General features: G+C 47.6%; 1 protein-coding gene across 1 annotated transcript in view; it reads left to right on the top strand.

Moving 5' to 3' along the window:
- The first annotated feature begins 638 nt into the window (after nucleotides 1-638).
- Nucleotides 639-17,638, top strand: part of rapgef4b (Rap guanine nucleotide exchange factor 4b) — a 22,930-nt gene continuing 5,930 nt past the window's right edge. The window contains exons 1-6 of the mRNA XM_056580510.1: nucleotides 639-717; nucleotides 2,372-2,514; nucleotides 2,750-2,838; nucleotides 4,043-4,189; nucleotides 15,691-15,763; nucleotides 16,940-17,004. Coding sequence (XP_056436485.1) covers nucleotides 650-717; nucleotides 2,372-2,514; nucleotides 2,750-2,838; nucleotides 4,043-4,189; nucleotides 15,691-15,763; nucleotides 16,940-17,004 — 585 coding nt within the window. The 5' untranslated portion in view covers nucleotides 639-649. The remainder of the gene's footprint in view (nucleotides 718-2,371; nucleotides 2,515-2,749; nucleotides 2,839-4,042; nucleotides 4,190-15,690; nucleotides 15,764-16,939; nucleotides 17,005-17,638) is intronic.

Raw genomic sequence — 17,638 nt, 5'->3', positions numbered from 1 at the left:
CCCACCTTTTACAACCTGTCGTTTCGACAAAACTAATAGTTTAGGGGTTAATTTGTCTGGCCAAAAGAAAACACGTTAAGACGTTGGTAAACACCAGGTAAGCCCCCGAATTTATTTCCCCAGGGATCGAGGATATGACAAGGAAGGCATTTGCGCACCTGCGCAAAAGACACAATGGAGGTCACAAGGGAGGTGAACAGCTAACTAACATCGTTTCTCATCTCACGCCGAATCGCCTGGAACGGGATGCTTTAGATTAGCGTTATTGGCGAGAGAGAGAGAGAGCGAGAGAGAGCGAGCGAGAGAGAGAGCGAGAGAGAGCGAGAGACAGGTTTAGCAGCGAGAGGCTATAGATGGGGCGGGACTTCCAACAAAGGGATATTTGTTAACGTAAAATCATTTTATGTATTGCATTGACTTTGATTCATCTTCGTAAAAAAAACAACTTTTTTCTTCTTGTCTTGTTCTCATTCTCGCTCCGGGACTGTTAACTGGCGTTAATAGCTCATCGGTAGTAAAACCGGAATTTGCGTCACGGTCGACCGGAATAATGTTAAAATCCAGGGTCTTCTCCCAGCCCAGGCGCAAGTCAAGCCCTCCCCTCCTGCATCCACCGCCACAACGTGTCTCTCCTGTGATCTCTCCGACGATGGTTGCCGCGCACACTTCTTCCCATCCGTCTGCGTCCGCCGGGTGGATCATATGTCTAGATAAGAGGTAAATCCTACACTCAAGCATGACACCTAGTGCATATGTCACTTGTCACTCATAGTTTTCGTATCATAGGCTACGACACTCGCCATCTAGTCCAGGGCTGATGGTGTGTGACCTACCTGGACTAACTATAATCATCCTAGTTTCGATGCACCGCGCTGTTTTCTGGTTTAAATACTTCCTAAACTATGACAAATAGGCTTTAGTGTTTACATGGCCAATATTGAGCCATGATGTGGTTCCCAAGCGTTTGGGAACTCCTTGACGAAGGGACATGCTGCACAGCGGAGTCAGATGGCTGTGGCCACAGTCTTGAGCCCGCACCGTGCATCAGCATCATGTGTTCACTTCATATCGCTCTAGTCTGGATCAGGATGTTAAACTGGTTGAAATGTGTATGTATTACGATGGGAAGTAAATAAATTACTTTTTGCAATAGTTGATAATTGAGGTGCACATTCATGGGATTATTACCATATTAAGACAAAGGCAGGTAAACCTATAGCCTAATTATTATCGAAGCAATTTAAAGCCTGTTAGCGATACTGTCTGAAGAATATAACATTATGAAAGTATTTATGTATAGAGAGAGAGAGAGAGAGAGAGAGAGAGAGAGAGAGAGAGAGAGAGAGAGAGAGAGAGAGAGAGAGAGAGAGAGAGAGAGAGAGAGAGAGAGAGAGAGAGAGAGAGAGAGAGAGAGAGAGAGAGAGAGAGAGAGAGAGAGAGAGAGAGAGAGAGAGAGAGAGAGAGTGAGAGTCTGGGTTATATTCATTCGACAAATCTAGTTTTATTAGCCTTGGATTCATTATTTAATTTAATTTTCTCCAAATATTCTCATATTGCTGAGAAGCATAGTGTGTAAATCCAGTGACTTCTCCAGAAGGCTGTGGCTTGTCTGTCAAATCAATCCTCCCATCAAAAAGCAGTCAGACTAACGGCTTTATAGAGGGATTTTTTATGTGACCGTTAAATAATCATTATTTACGAATGTTTTAATTCTCACTGTCGATTCGTTGAATACTCCTCACGTGTCCTAATGTGTTAAACAAGGCCTAATAGGCCCTCTATATATGTCTTTGTGAGAGGGGAGGGAGGGTCTAGATAAGAAGAGTAGCCCTCTCACCGGTTCAAAGTACACCACCTTTAAACATTAAAGGACTGGCCAGGTGTGTTTACACCCTCTGATCCGGCGCTGGAGACTGACGCAGAGGATGAATTGCACCTTTTGACCAAACTAAATACATTTATAAATGCAGCATTCATATTTAATGTTATCATGCATTCAGGTTTTAATGCAGAAATGCACAAGTGATACATGATGGCATGCCAAGATTGTATATTTCATATTTCCCTGAAATTTGTATTTGTTCATCTTATGTAATTGTTTGTGTGACAGACTTTCTTTGGAAAGTGATGAGAGAAAAAACAATATTAACCTCCTCTCAACACGATGTTTAGGCCCTATTATGACTCTTAAAAGAAAGAGGCATATATAACAGATTTATGCAAATTGCCTATAGGTGAATTCACTGTAGCGCCATCTATTGGACGGTATCATTAATAAGCCTAGTTCGTTTTTTCGAGTCAATCAGACGATAATAATCCCGTTACTCGCATGAATCCCTCGTCCCAAACATCTTCTCCTCCTTCCCTGCAGGCCCACAGAGCGATCCAGAGAAGACGTGGACGTCATCCTGGCTCGGCTGCAGAACCTCAAGGCCTTTGAGAGGTTCCACCCAAGTGTGCTGCAGCAGATATGTATGCAGGGCTTCTACGAATACCTGGAGAGAGGCATCACGTGTAGGTGTTCACTCGTAGAGCTGGGCTGTTGTGTATGTGCTGGTTTTGAGTGGGTGACATTATCTCCATCTAACTATTTCTGTCTTTTTATAAAAAAGAAAAATACATTGTAACAAAACAAGAGTTAAATAAAAAGGAAACGTTAAATGTGAGTAAATCATAAAAACCTAAATCATCAAAGCCTTAGGTTGACATATACATGATGTTTTTATGTGTTTATGGGTTATTTCCCCAGTGTATCGCCAGGGAGACATCGGTACCAGTTGGTACGCTGTGCTGTCAGGCTCGCTGGATGTTAAGGTGTCCGAAACAGCGAATCACCAGGTAGGACCTAATTTCCCCCGAGGTTTGGGAATCGATAGGGCGACTGCGACTCTTCCCCCCGCCGATCAATAAGTATGATCGATCTTTTAGCCATCCTGTACACGTTTGCCAAGAAAATGCCGATACTGTGCCGTCAGATTCTCCAGTAGACCCTTATAATCCCCTGGATATGAGATTTAAAATGAGCTGTAAGATAACGGTGAGCTTTGTGGAGTGTTTATCCCGTCCACACAGTTAGCATTCCCATACCGCATCAATATGTTGCCAGAGCGTCATGTGGCTCAGGAGGTAGAGCGGGTTGGCTGGTCACCGGAAAGGTCGCTGGTTCGATCCCCGGCTCCCCGGAGAGGTGTCCCTGAGCAAGAAAAACACCTCACCCTTACTGCTCCCGACGCGCTGGCTTTCGCCTTGCATGCTTCCCACTGCCGTCGGTGTGTGAATGTATGCATGGGTGGGTGAATGTTAGGCAAAATTGTAAAGCGCTTTGAGTGGCCAATGGTTAGCGAAGCACTTTATAAATGCAGTCCATTTATCAGCATGTCCTTCTTGGGGGTCCCTGGGTCCTGTAAGATGGAGGGAGGGGCCCTCACCGGGTTCTGGCCCTCACCGGGTTCTGGCCCTCACCGGGTTCTGGTCCTCACCGGGTTGTGGCCCCTCACCTGGTTCTGGCCCCTCACCTGGTTCTGGCCCCTCACCTGGTTCTGGCCCCTCACCTGGTTCCAGGCCCTCACCTGGTTCTCGGCCCTCACCTGGTTCCGGCCCTCACCTGGTTCCAGGCCCTCACCTGGTTGTGGCCCTCACCTGGTTGTGGCCGTCACCTGGTTCCGGCCCTCACCTGGTTCCGGCCCTCACCTGGTTCTCGGCCCTCACCTGGTTCCAGGCCCTCACCTGGTTCCGGGCCCTCACCTGGTTGTGGCCCTCCCCTGGTTCTCGGCCCTCAACTGGTTCCGGGCCCTCACCTGGTTCCGGGCCCTCACCTGTTTGTGGCCCTCACCTGGTTCCGGGCCCTCACCTGGTTCCGGGCCCTCATCTGGTTCCGGGCCCTCACCTGGTTCCGGGCCCTCACCTGGTTCCGGGCCCTCACCTGGTTGTGGCCCTCACCTGGTTCTCGGCCCCCACCTGGTTTCGGCCCTCACCTGGTTCCGGCCCTCACCTGGTTCCGGCCCTCACCTGGTTCCGGCCCTCACCTGGTTCTCTGTCCTAGGATGCGGTCACCATCTGTACGCTGGGGGCCGGGACGGCGTTCGGGGAGTCGGTCCTGGACGACCGGCCGCGCCACGCAACCCTCGTCACCCGGGAGACCAGCGAGCTGCTGCGCCTCGGACAGACGGACTTCAGGTGTCTGTGGGGGGTGAGTGACAGGCTGATCCTTTATGAGGGGTGAGTGACAGGCTGATCCTTTATGAGGGGTGAGTGACGGGCTGTTCCTTCATGAGGGGTGAGTCACAGGCTGTTCCTTTATGAGGGGTGAGTGACAGGCTGTTCCTTTATGAGGGGTGAGTGACAGGCTGTTCCTTTATGAGGGGTGAGTGACAGGCGGTTCCTTTGTTGGGGGTGAGTGACAGGCTGTTCCTTTATGAGGGGTGAGTGACAGGCTGATCCTTTATGATGGGTTCAGGCCTGACAGGCTGATCACTTTTGGCTTCAGGCCTGAACAGACACGCCCACGAGGCGATGCTCACACTGATGCTACGCTAAAACTACTTTGGCCACAGCTTAAAAACAAATTGGAGCAAATTAGGCTTGGGCTGTAACCATGGCGATAAGAAATCCCCCTTCTTAGAACTCTCAGACCAAAGCACATTTTCTTTGAATATTATAGCGTTCATATTTGAGCTGAAACATGGGTTTAGGCTCTGAACGTTTCCTATATGATTTGCTTTTCTCTACCAAAATGTTTTTTGCATGCAAATAGCCTAGTTCGCAATATATACATTATTAAACACATTAGGGATAATTATACATTCACGGTAATAGAATTATGGACAATTGACAGAGGAAATACAGATATTTATATAACTTACAGTGTCTTAGCAACCTGAGAGCAATGCGTAAATTGTACAGTGTGTAATACTGTGTCCTGTTGGTCTTTATTATTCATACCCGTGTGGTTTCAGCTATGCTGAGAGTGCTGTTTGTCTCACTGTGGTCAGTCAGTCCGAGCTTTAAACCTTATTGTATTATTGATTATGGGTTTTAAGTGTAACTAAGAAGCCGGGCTGTGCGGAAGGGGCCTTGTTTTATAGTCTTAACTCTTTAGTTAACTTTTTATTTTCTGCATGACATTTCGCTGGCTCCTGCCAGCATGAGCCGGCATGCTCCACTAGATGGTGCTGCAGTGTCACAAAATACATATTTTTATTGACGGAACTCTTGATAACCTTAATGATGATAATAATAATTTAAGGCGTATACAAGTACATTTGAACAACATTTTAATTAGAAATTCCAAATACAACTGGTTTTTTTACAACCAATTTGAAGATGGAAATACAGAGGTACCATCTCTAAGCTAATCTGATTGTGGGCTTGTCATTTTTTTAAACTCAAAATGTAAAACTGGTAATAAACTTGGTGCTTACCTGAGCCGTGTACTATATGAAAACATTAACACTACTACACTGTTTACGATTAACGGATGCAGATCAGCATCAACCAACGTCCGGGCCACAAACCCATGACTTGAGCTGTAGGTCACACTGTTAAAGAGCTACTCTCGCTGTTGTACTGCTGCAGCCTTTGAGCAGGGCTGTCCTCCTATATCATTCAGGAGGTCTGGTTCCGGTGAGCCCCAGGGTGTGAGACTCTGGCCTGTGTCTGTGTCTCAATACCGGCCCGGTCTTTATATCAGATCTGGGCTCAGGATAACTCTGACATTACGTTTCTCTTACGGCTACTTTGGGTTCTGTTTCTTGTTGTATTTACTCTATTTTATTAGATGAATATATTTTTTTAATTATATTTTATTTGATATGTATTTTTGCGAACAGTAGTCCAATCTATGCTACTCATATTTAGTTATATTAACCATATAGATATTTCTATTTCTATATTTTCTTTCTTAGAACATTTATTCACTTGAATCTGGTGGTAAATTCCTTCCAAGCGTTGTGAATGCAACAGAATAACGACAGGTCTCTCTCTCTCCTCTTTCTTCGTCAGTTAGTGTTTCTATTGGACAGCTGTCCTTCATTAATGAATAGGCCTCTTTGCTGTCCGTGAGCTGCGTTAACTCCTTCGGACGTATCGTCTATAATTCACACCGCGACATTGACTTTGTTGTTTACGCGACTATGAGGAAGGCCTCGACCAATGATACTCTGAGGACCGGGTCCGTCCGTCAACCAATCAGCGCGTCCGGCTCGGCTGTTGTTATACTCGGCTCATAAAACTCAATGTATCCCGCCTGCGGTCTGTATTGAAACAGACTGATTTACACGCTTTCCTGTGACATTGTGGCCGCGATGATGACGGCACCGGCTGGATGTTGAAGGCGTTGGTTGTTATGAGAAGAGATTTATGTGTCATCACACTTCTTACCAGCTGTGTTAATGATTCATGATTTAAATATTTAAAACACTGAAAATATGCAGAATATGTATTGACTGTTTGGAGGACCGGTCGTAACGTGGGGGTCATGGTCAAGGTTTGGAGTCTGGTTTTAAAATCTGGGTTAAGAGTCTAGGTTTAGAGTCTGGGATTAGAGTCTGGGTTTAGAGTTTGGGTTTAGATTCTGGGTTTAGAGTCTGGGTTTAGAGTCTAGGTTTAGACTTGTGGTTCAGAGCTGAGGCTGAGCTTTGGACACAGTCTGAACGTGGGGTACACAGTCCTACATCTCCTACACCTCCATTTCCTGGCCAGGAGGAAAGCAGAGTCCTCCTACCATGGAGGAAGACTGTCTGGGACCACCGGGCCTGGACAACCCCGAAGGCATTGGATCTCTTTGTAACGATTACAAGAGAATTATTCACTTCACACTCATTTTTTCCCACCACACATTTTAATCTCCAGCTGAAAGACTTCAGAACGGTTTCATGGGTTATGCACACAAACACACTTTCATACGTGGAACATTTTTTATGGTATTCTTCCGCAGTCTTTTATGGGTTTTAAGACAGAGATAACAGGCATAACTTTATCATTCACTGTGTTCTTAGGAATTGCATGCGCAACACTACCGCGGAGACACAATGTGTGGGAGGCCATTAACACATCTCTATACTCCAAAGTCATAAAAACATCTCTCTATAGATACAGAGATATTTTAATGACTCTCTATACATACATATTTTATGTTTTATTCCCAACCTATCAGACTCTTACATTTCCTATCTGTCCATGACTGCTCACAAATGACTCTGGTCTGTGAATGCTTGCATAACCAGTCTACGCACACACAGACACGCACAAGCACACGCACACGCACGCGCACGCACACGCACACACAGCCTCAGATCTCCTCATCATATCTTTGTTTCCTGTGTCTGACCGCGGCTAAGATGGAGACTCCCGGGGAGGAGAGCTGTTACAATCACACACACATGCACGCACAGTCGCACACACACACACACACACACACACACACACACACACACACACACACACACACACACACACACACACACACACACACACACACACACACACACACACACACACACACACACATACACACACAGGCAGATACACACAGGCAGATACACACAGCACATATACACACTTACACACTGACTTTTGAGTTTCAGAACTAGTGGTTTGTTTGGCATAAGATATTGTATCTGATATAACTCTGCGTCATATATATTAATAATGTATTTTCATAATTCTCTATTCTAAACAAACTCACAACTAAATCAAAAACATAGGACTTATATTAATTAAGACAGCCGTCACAACATTCAGTTGTTTAACCCTTTTATTTTATGTTGGGTTCCCCGTTTACATTTTGGTCTACCTTGTTCTTGTTTTAGGGAATAAACCCCCCCACACTCCGTGTCTCTCATGGCGGATTGGTCTCCCCTGACAACTCCAAAACACAAACAAACGCCTCCCTAAAAGGTCACGTCAGAAAAGTGACTATAAGTGTGAGGGAACATTACACCTTTACTGCAGCAGGTTGTTCAGAGGCAGGGTGCAGGCGCAGGGGCTGGCTCACAGAGGGACGTTGGAGCTCTCTCTTGGTGGTGTGTGTTCCGGCTGGAGGGCAGCCTGTTGATCGGTGGGGGTGGAGGGGTGATGTGAGGGAAGAGGAGGAGGAGGAGGAGTGGGGAGGAGGAGGAGGAGGAGAGAGGCAGGAGGAGGAGGAAGGAGGGGCAGGGGAGGAGGAGGAGGGAGGGAGGAGGAGGAGGAGGAGTGGGAGAGTGGGCAGGAGGAGAGGGAGGAGGAGAGGAGGAGGAGGAGGAGGTGAATGAGGAGGGGTGATGTGAGGAGATGCAGGAGGAGGAGGAGGAGGAGGAGTGGAGGAAGGAGGAGGAGTGGTGAGGAGGTGGAGGAGGAGGAGTGGGAGGAGGAGGAGGAGGAGGAGGAGGTGTAGGAGGACGAGGGGGTCCTGCAGGCTCCCTGATGGGCAGTCAGTAGAGAGAGCTGATGAACAGGAAGTGGCAGAGACTCAGTGTGTGGCCTCTGGGGTCTGAGCGTGTGTGTGTGTGTGTGTGTGTGTGTGTGTGTGTGTGTGTGTGTGTGTGTGTGTGTGTGTGTGTGTAAGTGTGTGCATGTGTGTGTGTGTGTAACTAGGGAGGGGGGGTCCTTCATAGTTCCGAGCTATAGGCAAAAGCGAGCCAGATTCCTTCCCAGTGCACAGCGGATACACACACGCACACACACACACACACACACACACACACACACACACACACACACACACACACACACACACACACACACACACACACACACACACACACACACACACACACACACACACACACACACACATGCACACGCGTGGATGCACACATAAACAGACACATGCATGGGAAGTGTAGCAAGATTTGCATCAACAGTGCTGCTGTTTATTTCCTTATCTATTCCTCCGAGGTCTGGAATGTAACCAGAAGAGGAAAGGAAAATAAAAACTGGTCAATGAACAAATTGCCGTAACAGTTTATTAATACCTGTACGCACAGCGTTTAGCATTTAGGAGCTCCATAATGCCATGAACTAATGCCAGTGAGTGTGCTGAACATTGTTTCATCGTTAGGTCCCCTGTAGTCAAGTGGACTGCGCTGTGATTCAATCAATGATGTCGTAATTACATCACTTAGAAAAAGAGTTCAATGTGATCTATTACATTATCCGTGAAGTACAAGATGGATGGCTTCCATGGGAACACGCCAACATATTCCTTGAGTACAGAACACAAACGCAGTGCGTGTACATTAGCCACCATGTTGTCTCAAGATATCTTGTATCTTCCACGGCGTTACTCAGAATATCTCCATACACAAGACATCCATTTCATCTCATGGGCGACACTGGGTGATACACAGACAGTTGTAATACGAAGCGGCGAATGAGTGAAAGATGCTTTTTTAATTTCAATTTGAAGTGATGTCAATTTTTACAGTTGCAGACCATTCAAAAACAATTCTGCAAAGGAAGTCTTTGTCAAACGACTGTCATTTCATTTTTATTTTTTTGCACGTTTACAAAAAGATCCATGCCTCGAAACAGAGTGAGTGGTCATATTTAAAGCACATGCATTTCCCTCTCCAGAGCACAAGCTGTGGTTTCTATGTGCCATTAGTTCCCTTTGCGTTCTGGTAATCAGGGCGTTTGTTGGGTTCCCCAGCAGCTGGGCTGTGTGCTGTTGAGTGGCGGAGGACGACGGATTCAGATCCACATTGATCCACACCTGCTCCCCCCCCCGATCCCTGGCCCAGTGCCGTGTTTTCCACGGAACCTCGTGCCCTTTCAACATGGCGTCCCACCGAGCGCAGAATCCACTCGATGGATTACTTGTGTCAAGTCGTACGGATCCTTACTTGAGTTCTGAATTACAAAAAATGCGTCTGTAATGCGTCGTTCCTAAATTTGTATATGGATGAAAAGAAAAATGATTGCTGAGATTTAAAAGCATCCTAATACGGATTCATATGAGGTAAAAAGTATGAGAGAATGTATCGCAGAGAAAATAATTCTGCCAAAGAATGGGACCATGCCAATGTGTTACGGTGATGTCACCGTCAAAGTGGATTTCCATCACATGAACAAGAGCTAGGCTACTGTTTCCCTGCGTGTCAACGGAGACGGCTAACTCAAAGCAAACGCTAACCCAGTGAACTCCCCTTCGGGATGCACGATGTTGAGTTTTGAATCAACCAACGTCTGAATCGGTGTAAGACAGGCAGATATCTCCGCATATCCCTTTAAGGACCCAACGAGTTTAGAACGCAGCTGTCCTGTGAGTCGGTGATCGCTAACAAGGTCAGAGATAAAAGGGCCTTGTCAGAGGGGAGAGGCTTAATGTGAACGGAGGCTAGAGCCCTGGACCTCACATACCTAATGCCACATCATATATGTAACGCCACGTCATATATGTAACGCCACGTCAAATGCAACAGCACATACAGAAGTCACGCCAACTCACATACAGGTGTAATGCGACATCACATGCAGATGTAATGCCGCATCATGTATGTAATGCAACATCACTTACAGGGTTGGTAAGTGATGTTATCACATACAACAGCACATACAAATGTAACGCCACTCCACATGCTACAGCACATACATCTGTAACGTTACATCACATACAGATGTAACTGCACATCACATGCAACAGCACATACTGTACACATGTAACGTCACATCACATACAGATCACATACGCCAGGTCACATACGTTACCACATACAGGGGCGTTGGACGAAGAGGAAATGGAAACGGATGAGTAAAAGTGGTGCCAAAGTCTGGTAGATACTGTTCAGGTGAAATATTGAAGTAAAGAGTCAGATTTGTATTTTATGGGAGAGAGATAGAGAGGGTGATGAGAGAGAGAGAGAGAGAGAGAGAGAGAGAGAGAGAGAGAGAGAGAGAGAGAGAGAGAGAGAGAGAGAGAGAGAGAGAGAGAGAGAGAGAGAGAGAGAGAGAGAGAGAGAGAGAGAGAGAGAGAGAGAGAGAGAGAGAGAGAGAGAGAGAGAGAGAAATAAGTAAAGAGCAGTAAAGAGAGGTAGAGAAAGATAAAGAAAAGGAGACCAAGAGAGGTAGAGAGATATAGATAGTGTGAGAGAAGAGAGAAAATGAGCGCAAGAGAGTTAGGGAGAGCGGGACAGAGAGTAAGAAGGGAGAAATAGAGAGAGAGAGAGAGAGAGAGAGAGAGACGAACAGAGTTAGAGAGTGCGGAGGAAGAGAGGGAGAGCCAGAGAGAGAGGGACAGAGAGTGAAGAGAGAGAGAGAGAGAGAGCAAGAGAGGGAGAGAGTGTAAAGAGAGAGATAAAGAGAGAGCAATAGAGAGGGAGGGCCAGAGAGAGAGAGAGAGAGAGAGAGAGAGGGAGAGAGAGAGAGAGAGAGAGAGGGAGAGAGGGCGGTGGAAGGTGGGAGGGAGTAATCGCCTAGCAACCATGGCTGGGAGGAAGTGAGCCGGGGACTGGCCCTCTGCCGGGCCCCGTGTGTCAGTCTGCTCTCTCTGGCCTGACAGCAGCAAGGAGGCAGGGGCCACAGCGCAGCCCGCCGCACCGTAGACCCCCAGGCGCCACACCGCAGCCCGCCGCACCGTAGACCCCCAGGGGCCACAGCGCAGCCCGCCGCACCGTAGACCCCCAGTCGGACCTAGTGGTCGGGACCGCATGCTAGACTCCCAGGAGGACCTAGGGGTCGGGAACGCACGTCGAACCCCCAGCAGGACCTCGTCGGGACGTCGGGAACCGCGCGCTAGACCCCAGGTGGACCGAGAGGTCAGGACTTCATTTTGGACCCCAGGTGGTCTGGACCGAACGCTAGACTCACACAACAAGGACCCGGCGGTCAGGACCGAACGCTAGACTCCCCAGGTGTTCCGAGGGGTCAGGACTGTACGGCAGACCCCCAGGTTTGGGGGGGTCGCCAACCCCTGGGCAGAGGAGGTGTGGGGAACCAGAGCGGTTGGAGGTACACCTGGACGAGGGGCCTCGGCTCACAGCAGCGCCCGGTAAGACAGGCAGGGTCAAACTTGTCAACATTGCAATGTTTCTTCTTTTTCTTCTCACAGCAGGGATGGAATGCCGACCAGATTACAAAATAGTTTCAGCTTTGAATTTGTGGAAACAAGTGAAGAATAACGTATAACATACCAGAACATGTAGCCCTGAAATAAAAAAAAAACCGCTTCTTAAAACCGTGCGTGTATCCGTCTCGGACCTCCGGACGCGTCCCGTAAAACACGGCAATCGTGTGAGTCTGTCGGAGAGCGTGGAGAACATGCACGCGTTGCGTAATCCGGGTGAATAATTCAATGCACACAAGTGTGCACCCATGCAGAGCAACGCTCCGAGGGAGTGTGGGGGGGGGGGGGGGGGGCGTGCATAAGCATGGCCCCCCCGGAGGAGAGGGGGACCAGGGCACACGCGACCAGGTCTGGACGTGTGTGTGTGTGTGTGTGTGTGTGTGTGTGTGTGTGTGTGTGTGTGTGTGTGTGTGTGTGTGTGTGTGTGTGTGTGTTAGTACCCTGAGGTAGTAGTAGGTCCAGGAGGTCTGGGGGGGGTCTGGGGTGGAGAGGTTAGGTCAGGGTCTGGACTCCGGGGGGGGGGGGGGGGGGGGGTATATATCGCAGCATGTTTGGTGCATGTGCAGAAGATTCAGTGCCGGGTTGTAGTTTGTTTCATTATTTATGGTGAGTGAGGTATAGTTGGTTTAGTGTAAATATAGCATGGAGTTGTTCTGTTGTGCATGCTAACTGTCAGCCGGTTCGGTCCGCTGTGTTAACCACAGCCAGGGGAAGGAGGGGCACAGTCATGGTTAAAGTCTGTTTTTTACGTGGATGATCAATGCTTTCCTGTTTAAAAAGGTGTGTCTGTCTTATCTTTAATTAGGATGGCTTCCCTCGTTGAATGCCCATGTGTCCATTTATTTCTGTGTACATTACTTAAATTGCTAATGTATTACTTAAACTTAAATATATGTTCGACTTTTCCTGTTTAATATGCTGTTCATCCATAGTTAAGCCTTGATATAATACAAGGAAATACTTGATCGACAAAGTAACTTTTATGGATCAGAATTACAAATGTATTTGGAAAGAATGTTGAGGATTCGCGTTAAAGTATGTTTTAAAATAGTTTGCATCCCATTCCTAGCTCCATCATGATTTGATTTACCATCGATTTGAACAAGGCCCTTAAACAGTATTTACGCACGTTGGCTGCAGCAGCTCCTTGAAAGTTCTGAAGGTTTCTTGGACTGATGCATAGTGTCGCGGTGCTTTACAATCCCATTAAAACCCTGTCATGCCTTGCCCCCTGTGTGGAGAGCAGGCTGTGATCATCATAGATCTATTATTACAATTATAATTCCATAAACTACCATTGAGCACATAATACGCAGCTGTAGTCAGGCCAAATTCCTTCTTGGCACTCTGTCTCTGACGGCTAAATGATAAAAAGGAACAGCATTTAAACGGTTTATGTTTTATTGTAGTTGTTGTGTTTTATGTAGAAGGTCAGGGTCCTGGTGGAATACTAATGTTATGTAACTGTCTACCAAAAGCCTTAATGTTTATGTTGCCGTCGGCGTAGCCGTGACGTAACGCATTGTCCAAATGAAGTCCATTCTTGTTGCCGGGAGGCAGGAAGGAAGGGGGATAAACTCATATTAAGATACATCATCTTTATGGATTCCTGAAGGAGATGAACTACATCCCGCTCCGCATCGGAAACAATACAATACAAATGTACTATTTTATCAGGCTGATGGACTTTACTTTTACTTTGATTTATAGTCCTTCTGAATTATTGGTATTAAGGGGAAATTAAGATATGTTACACATAGTGATACCTGCAATGCAAGACAAAATAAAAAACAAAGTCAGTCAAATGTTAAACTTGCTTCCCATTTTCCTTGGTGGGAAGCTTCCCGCTCTATTCTTGCGAAGCGACGCCACCTAACACTTAACATGCTTCGCCAGTCGTTTTTCTGTTGCCGTGAGCGATTTGTTTTCCGTTGCATTCCCTCGTCCCAAGCAGGAGTCACAGCGAGTGCAGCGCGGGCTGCGACGTCATCGCTGGCAAAATAAACACTGAGTGGTTTTACGCACCCGACAATACTCTTAATCCCCCACTAATCCAATCTTGAAAAAACATCCCCACCCTGGCTGCTGCCGCCTCCACCCGCTCCAGCCAGCGTGCCGCTCCTCCCTCTCCACCTCCCAGTGGACCCAGTACTGTCCCCCAGCGCCAGCTCAAAGTGGTTCTCTGGCCACGCGAGGTGTCGCTCCATTAGCTTCCTCTTCTGTCCCGCTAACGTCATCGGTTTGCTTCTTAAGTCCGCTGAAAGAAGCCGCTCGCGTCGGAGCCGAAAGGTTCTTGGTTCGAAGCCCGGTGCCCGCAGACTTCCTCTAGGGGTCCTTGAGCAAAATGCTCCCTAACCTTACCCCCTCCCTCCCCGACACACACACACACCTGCTCGTCATTGAGATGTGTGAGAATTACGTATTTCACTGCATTTCTCTTAGGATAAAAGTGTCTGCTAAATGATGTTAATAGAATTTTGCGTCTAGGCTGATGAAGGCCATTGGGGATCTGGAATTGTGATGTTTATCGCTGCACGGTTCGGATATTCCCAAGTCGATTTCACAGCTCTTCATGAAGATTAGTGAGAAAGCATTTTTTCTTTTTAATGAGGTCATTATGGGATTTTTAAATGGCTTCTGTCGGAGGGGAGAGAGGGGAGGAGAGGGGATTCTGATGTTCTTAATGCGGTTAAGCGACCTCGGAGGTTAGAATTTAATTCAAGCACGACCTCTGAGAGCACTTTGTCATAATGTATCAGATGACTCCCGATTCCTGCCTTTCAGCGGGTCTCTGGCGACCTTGTTGAGAGCTCTGCTGCCAAGCGGACCACAATAAGCTATTTTATCAGAGCTCGTTCAGAGAGCTCACACTGTACTCTTTACCTCTACATGTAACCCGCAGACCGGTTGACCCCAGCTTCCTTACATCCATCGAATGCATTCGATAACACAGACGTTACTGTTACACTGTAGTCATATCACTTCAAGTTCTTATATTGTTATACTTTAATAGGGTGAAGTTGGACAGCTGCATGGAATATAGAAAGCCTAGAGCTACTTAATTATACTATTGTTTGCTGAAAAAACTGCATTTGACCCGTCTCTGATATGATCGCTTCTGGGCTGTCACAAAGAGAAAGACGTGACATTTATACGAACAAATGGGCAGAGGGAAATGCGTCTTACATAACGCGCAGGGCCCAGTGGCTGTGAGGGTTCCTTACAGCCACTGTTATGCCCTGATTAATCTGCCCGTGACTGCAGCCCTGGCAGCCCGACGACTCCGTGCACGCTCTTACTCTGAAGCACACAGACCGTGCAAAACATGGCTCGTATACTGCATGTGCGCGCACGCACACACACACACACACACACACACACACACACACACACACACACACACACACACACACACACACACACACACACACACACACACACACACACACACACACACACACACGCACACACACACAGAAACACACACGCACACGGGTCATTCGTTTGTCATCGTAACTTTAACTTCCACGCCGATGATGTCGCCCGACGTAGTATTTTTGTCTTACGAGACGAAAGACAGTGCAGGACGGAAGAAATGTGATCATTGTTTTTGACGGTGATGTTGACTGTGGTGTTTCCTGTCTTCACAGAATTATCACCAGTTTATGGCCGGCCTGCTGCCCCCGCCTTACGGTGTCATGGAAAACAGCCGCAGTAACGACCGTAAGTCTGCTGTGGATTCAGAACCGACCGACGCACTTCATTCGTTTTATGTACATTAACATTTACATTTGGGGCATTTGGCAAACGCTTCTTTCCAAAGCGACTTACAATAAGTACATTTGTCAGAAGGAGGAGAAATAATATATCGCTGTCGGTACAGTAAGGATGTTCATAGGTCCAAGTGCCAAGCACTTATAATGTTAGGATAACCCATTGTCTGTATGCAACAAAGATAGCTAGGTTAAGACACTACACGATGCTAAGTACCAGATTTAAGTGCAAGGACGTACAACTCACAATATGTGCGTACATTTAGTGCCAGTGTCCTAATGTGTCCTTCGATTGCCCTGTTTTGTAGAAAATGGGAAATCTTTACATTATCCGAATGTTGTCAATGTGACATTTTTGTGAAAATCAAAACAGGTCAAGTGCAATTTTCTCTTCATCAGAGTACCATAGGTCCCCGATGAGACTTATGTCTCATCGGGGAAACACAACAAACCCCCCTTGCATCGAATCAAAGTCTTTCTCTATAATCAGTGAATCAGCGCCAGTCACCGGCTGCCCGCGCTAAGTATCCTTTGTAAAATAGGCAGATTCACGCGTCGCCCCTGATGACGTCAGCCGGTGCCCACCTTTCCTGTCGTTTGGGGTTTCGCTCTTTGTTTTGCTGTTATCGGCAAACTACAAGTCCGGTCTAAGAATAGCCGGGCAACCCCCCCCCCCCCCCCCTCAACAACCCCCCCACACCCCCCCCCCCTCTCCATTTGGCCCGAGCAGGCTTGGCTGGGCACAAGGCTCGGCGCTAGAGGGCTCGGAGCCATAAGTACTCATCTCTCCAGACCCTGGCGTGACGCAGCTGAATACGAACGCAGTGTGAGCGTAATAATGCTGTTTCATAATCCGCTCTTTGGATTAACAAATGAGCATTTGGTTAACAAGTTGAAGAGCAAACCATGCATGCGAAACGTGTTACTCATTGTGCGTCTGTCCGTGTAATTCCCTCGCACACAAGCAGGTCTCTCGTTTTTTGCTCAAAATGACCACACGCGTTAAGATTTAATTTGGTCATTATCCGTTCTCGCGGTATTAAGTACCCAGGTATTTTAATGATTCTGCTTCATCGGTCCTTAGGGGTTCATTGATGTGATGGATTCTCGTATTTTTCTCGTTCAGAAACGCCGGACAAAGAGAACATCAGCAACAACACCGCAGGGCCACTCGCCAAACATCTGAATAAGGTATTCCCTCACGAGTCACCACGGCTTGCTTTCGCACCACTTTATTCACCACTTATTCTCGATCCATTCGTCGGCCTTCGTGGGCAGCATGTGGCTCAAGAGGCAGAGCGGGTTGGCTGGTAACCGGAAGGTTGCTAGTTCGATCCCCCGGCTCCTCCTAGCTGGTAACCTGAAGGTTGCTAGTTCGATCCCCCGGCTCCTCCTAGCTGGTAACCGGAAGGTTGCTAGTTCGATCCCCCGGCTCCTCCTAGCTGGTAACCGGAAGGTTGCTAGTTCGATCCCCCGGCTCATCCTAGCTGGTAACCGGTAGGTTGCTAGTTCGATCCCCCGGCTCCTCCTAGCTGAGTGCCGAGGTGTCCCTGAGCAAGACCTCATGCCCTAACTGCTCCCGACGAGCCGGCTGTCGCCCTGCGTGGTTGACACCGCCGTCGGTGTGTGAATGTGTGCATGAATGGGTGAATGTTATGCAATATTGTAAAGCGCTCTGAGTGGCAACAGGTTAGAAAAGCGCTGTACAAAGGCAGTCCATTTAACACAACCGTCGGTGCGGTCCATCCTTCAGCCTGTCAGAACAGACCGGGTCACTGACATGTTTGTGTGGCCGTGGGGTTAGTTCACGGAGTCTAAATATAAT

Source organism: Gadus chalcogrammus, chromosome 20 (genome assembly GCF_026213295.1).
Source record: "Gadus chalcogrammus isolate NIFS_2021 chromosome 20, NIFS_Gcha_1.0, whole genome shotgun sequence".
Lineage (NCBI taxonomy): Eukaryota > Metazoa > Chordata > Actinopteri > Gadiformes > Gadidae > Gadus > Gadus chalcogrammus.
This window is presented reverse-complemented; position numbering and strand designations above follow the sequence as displayed.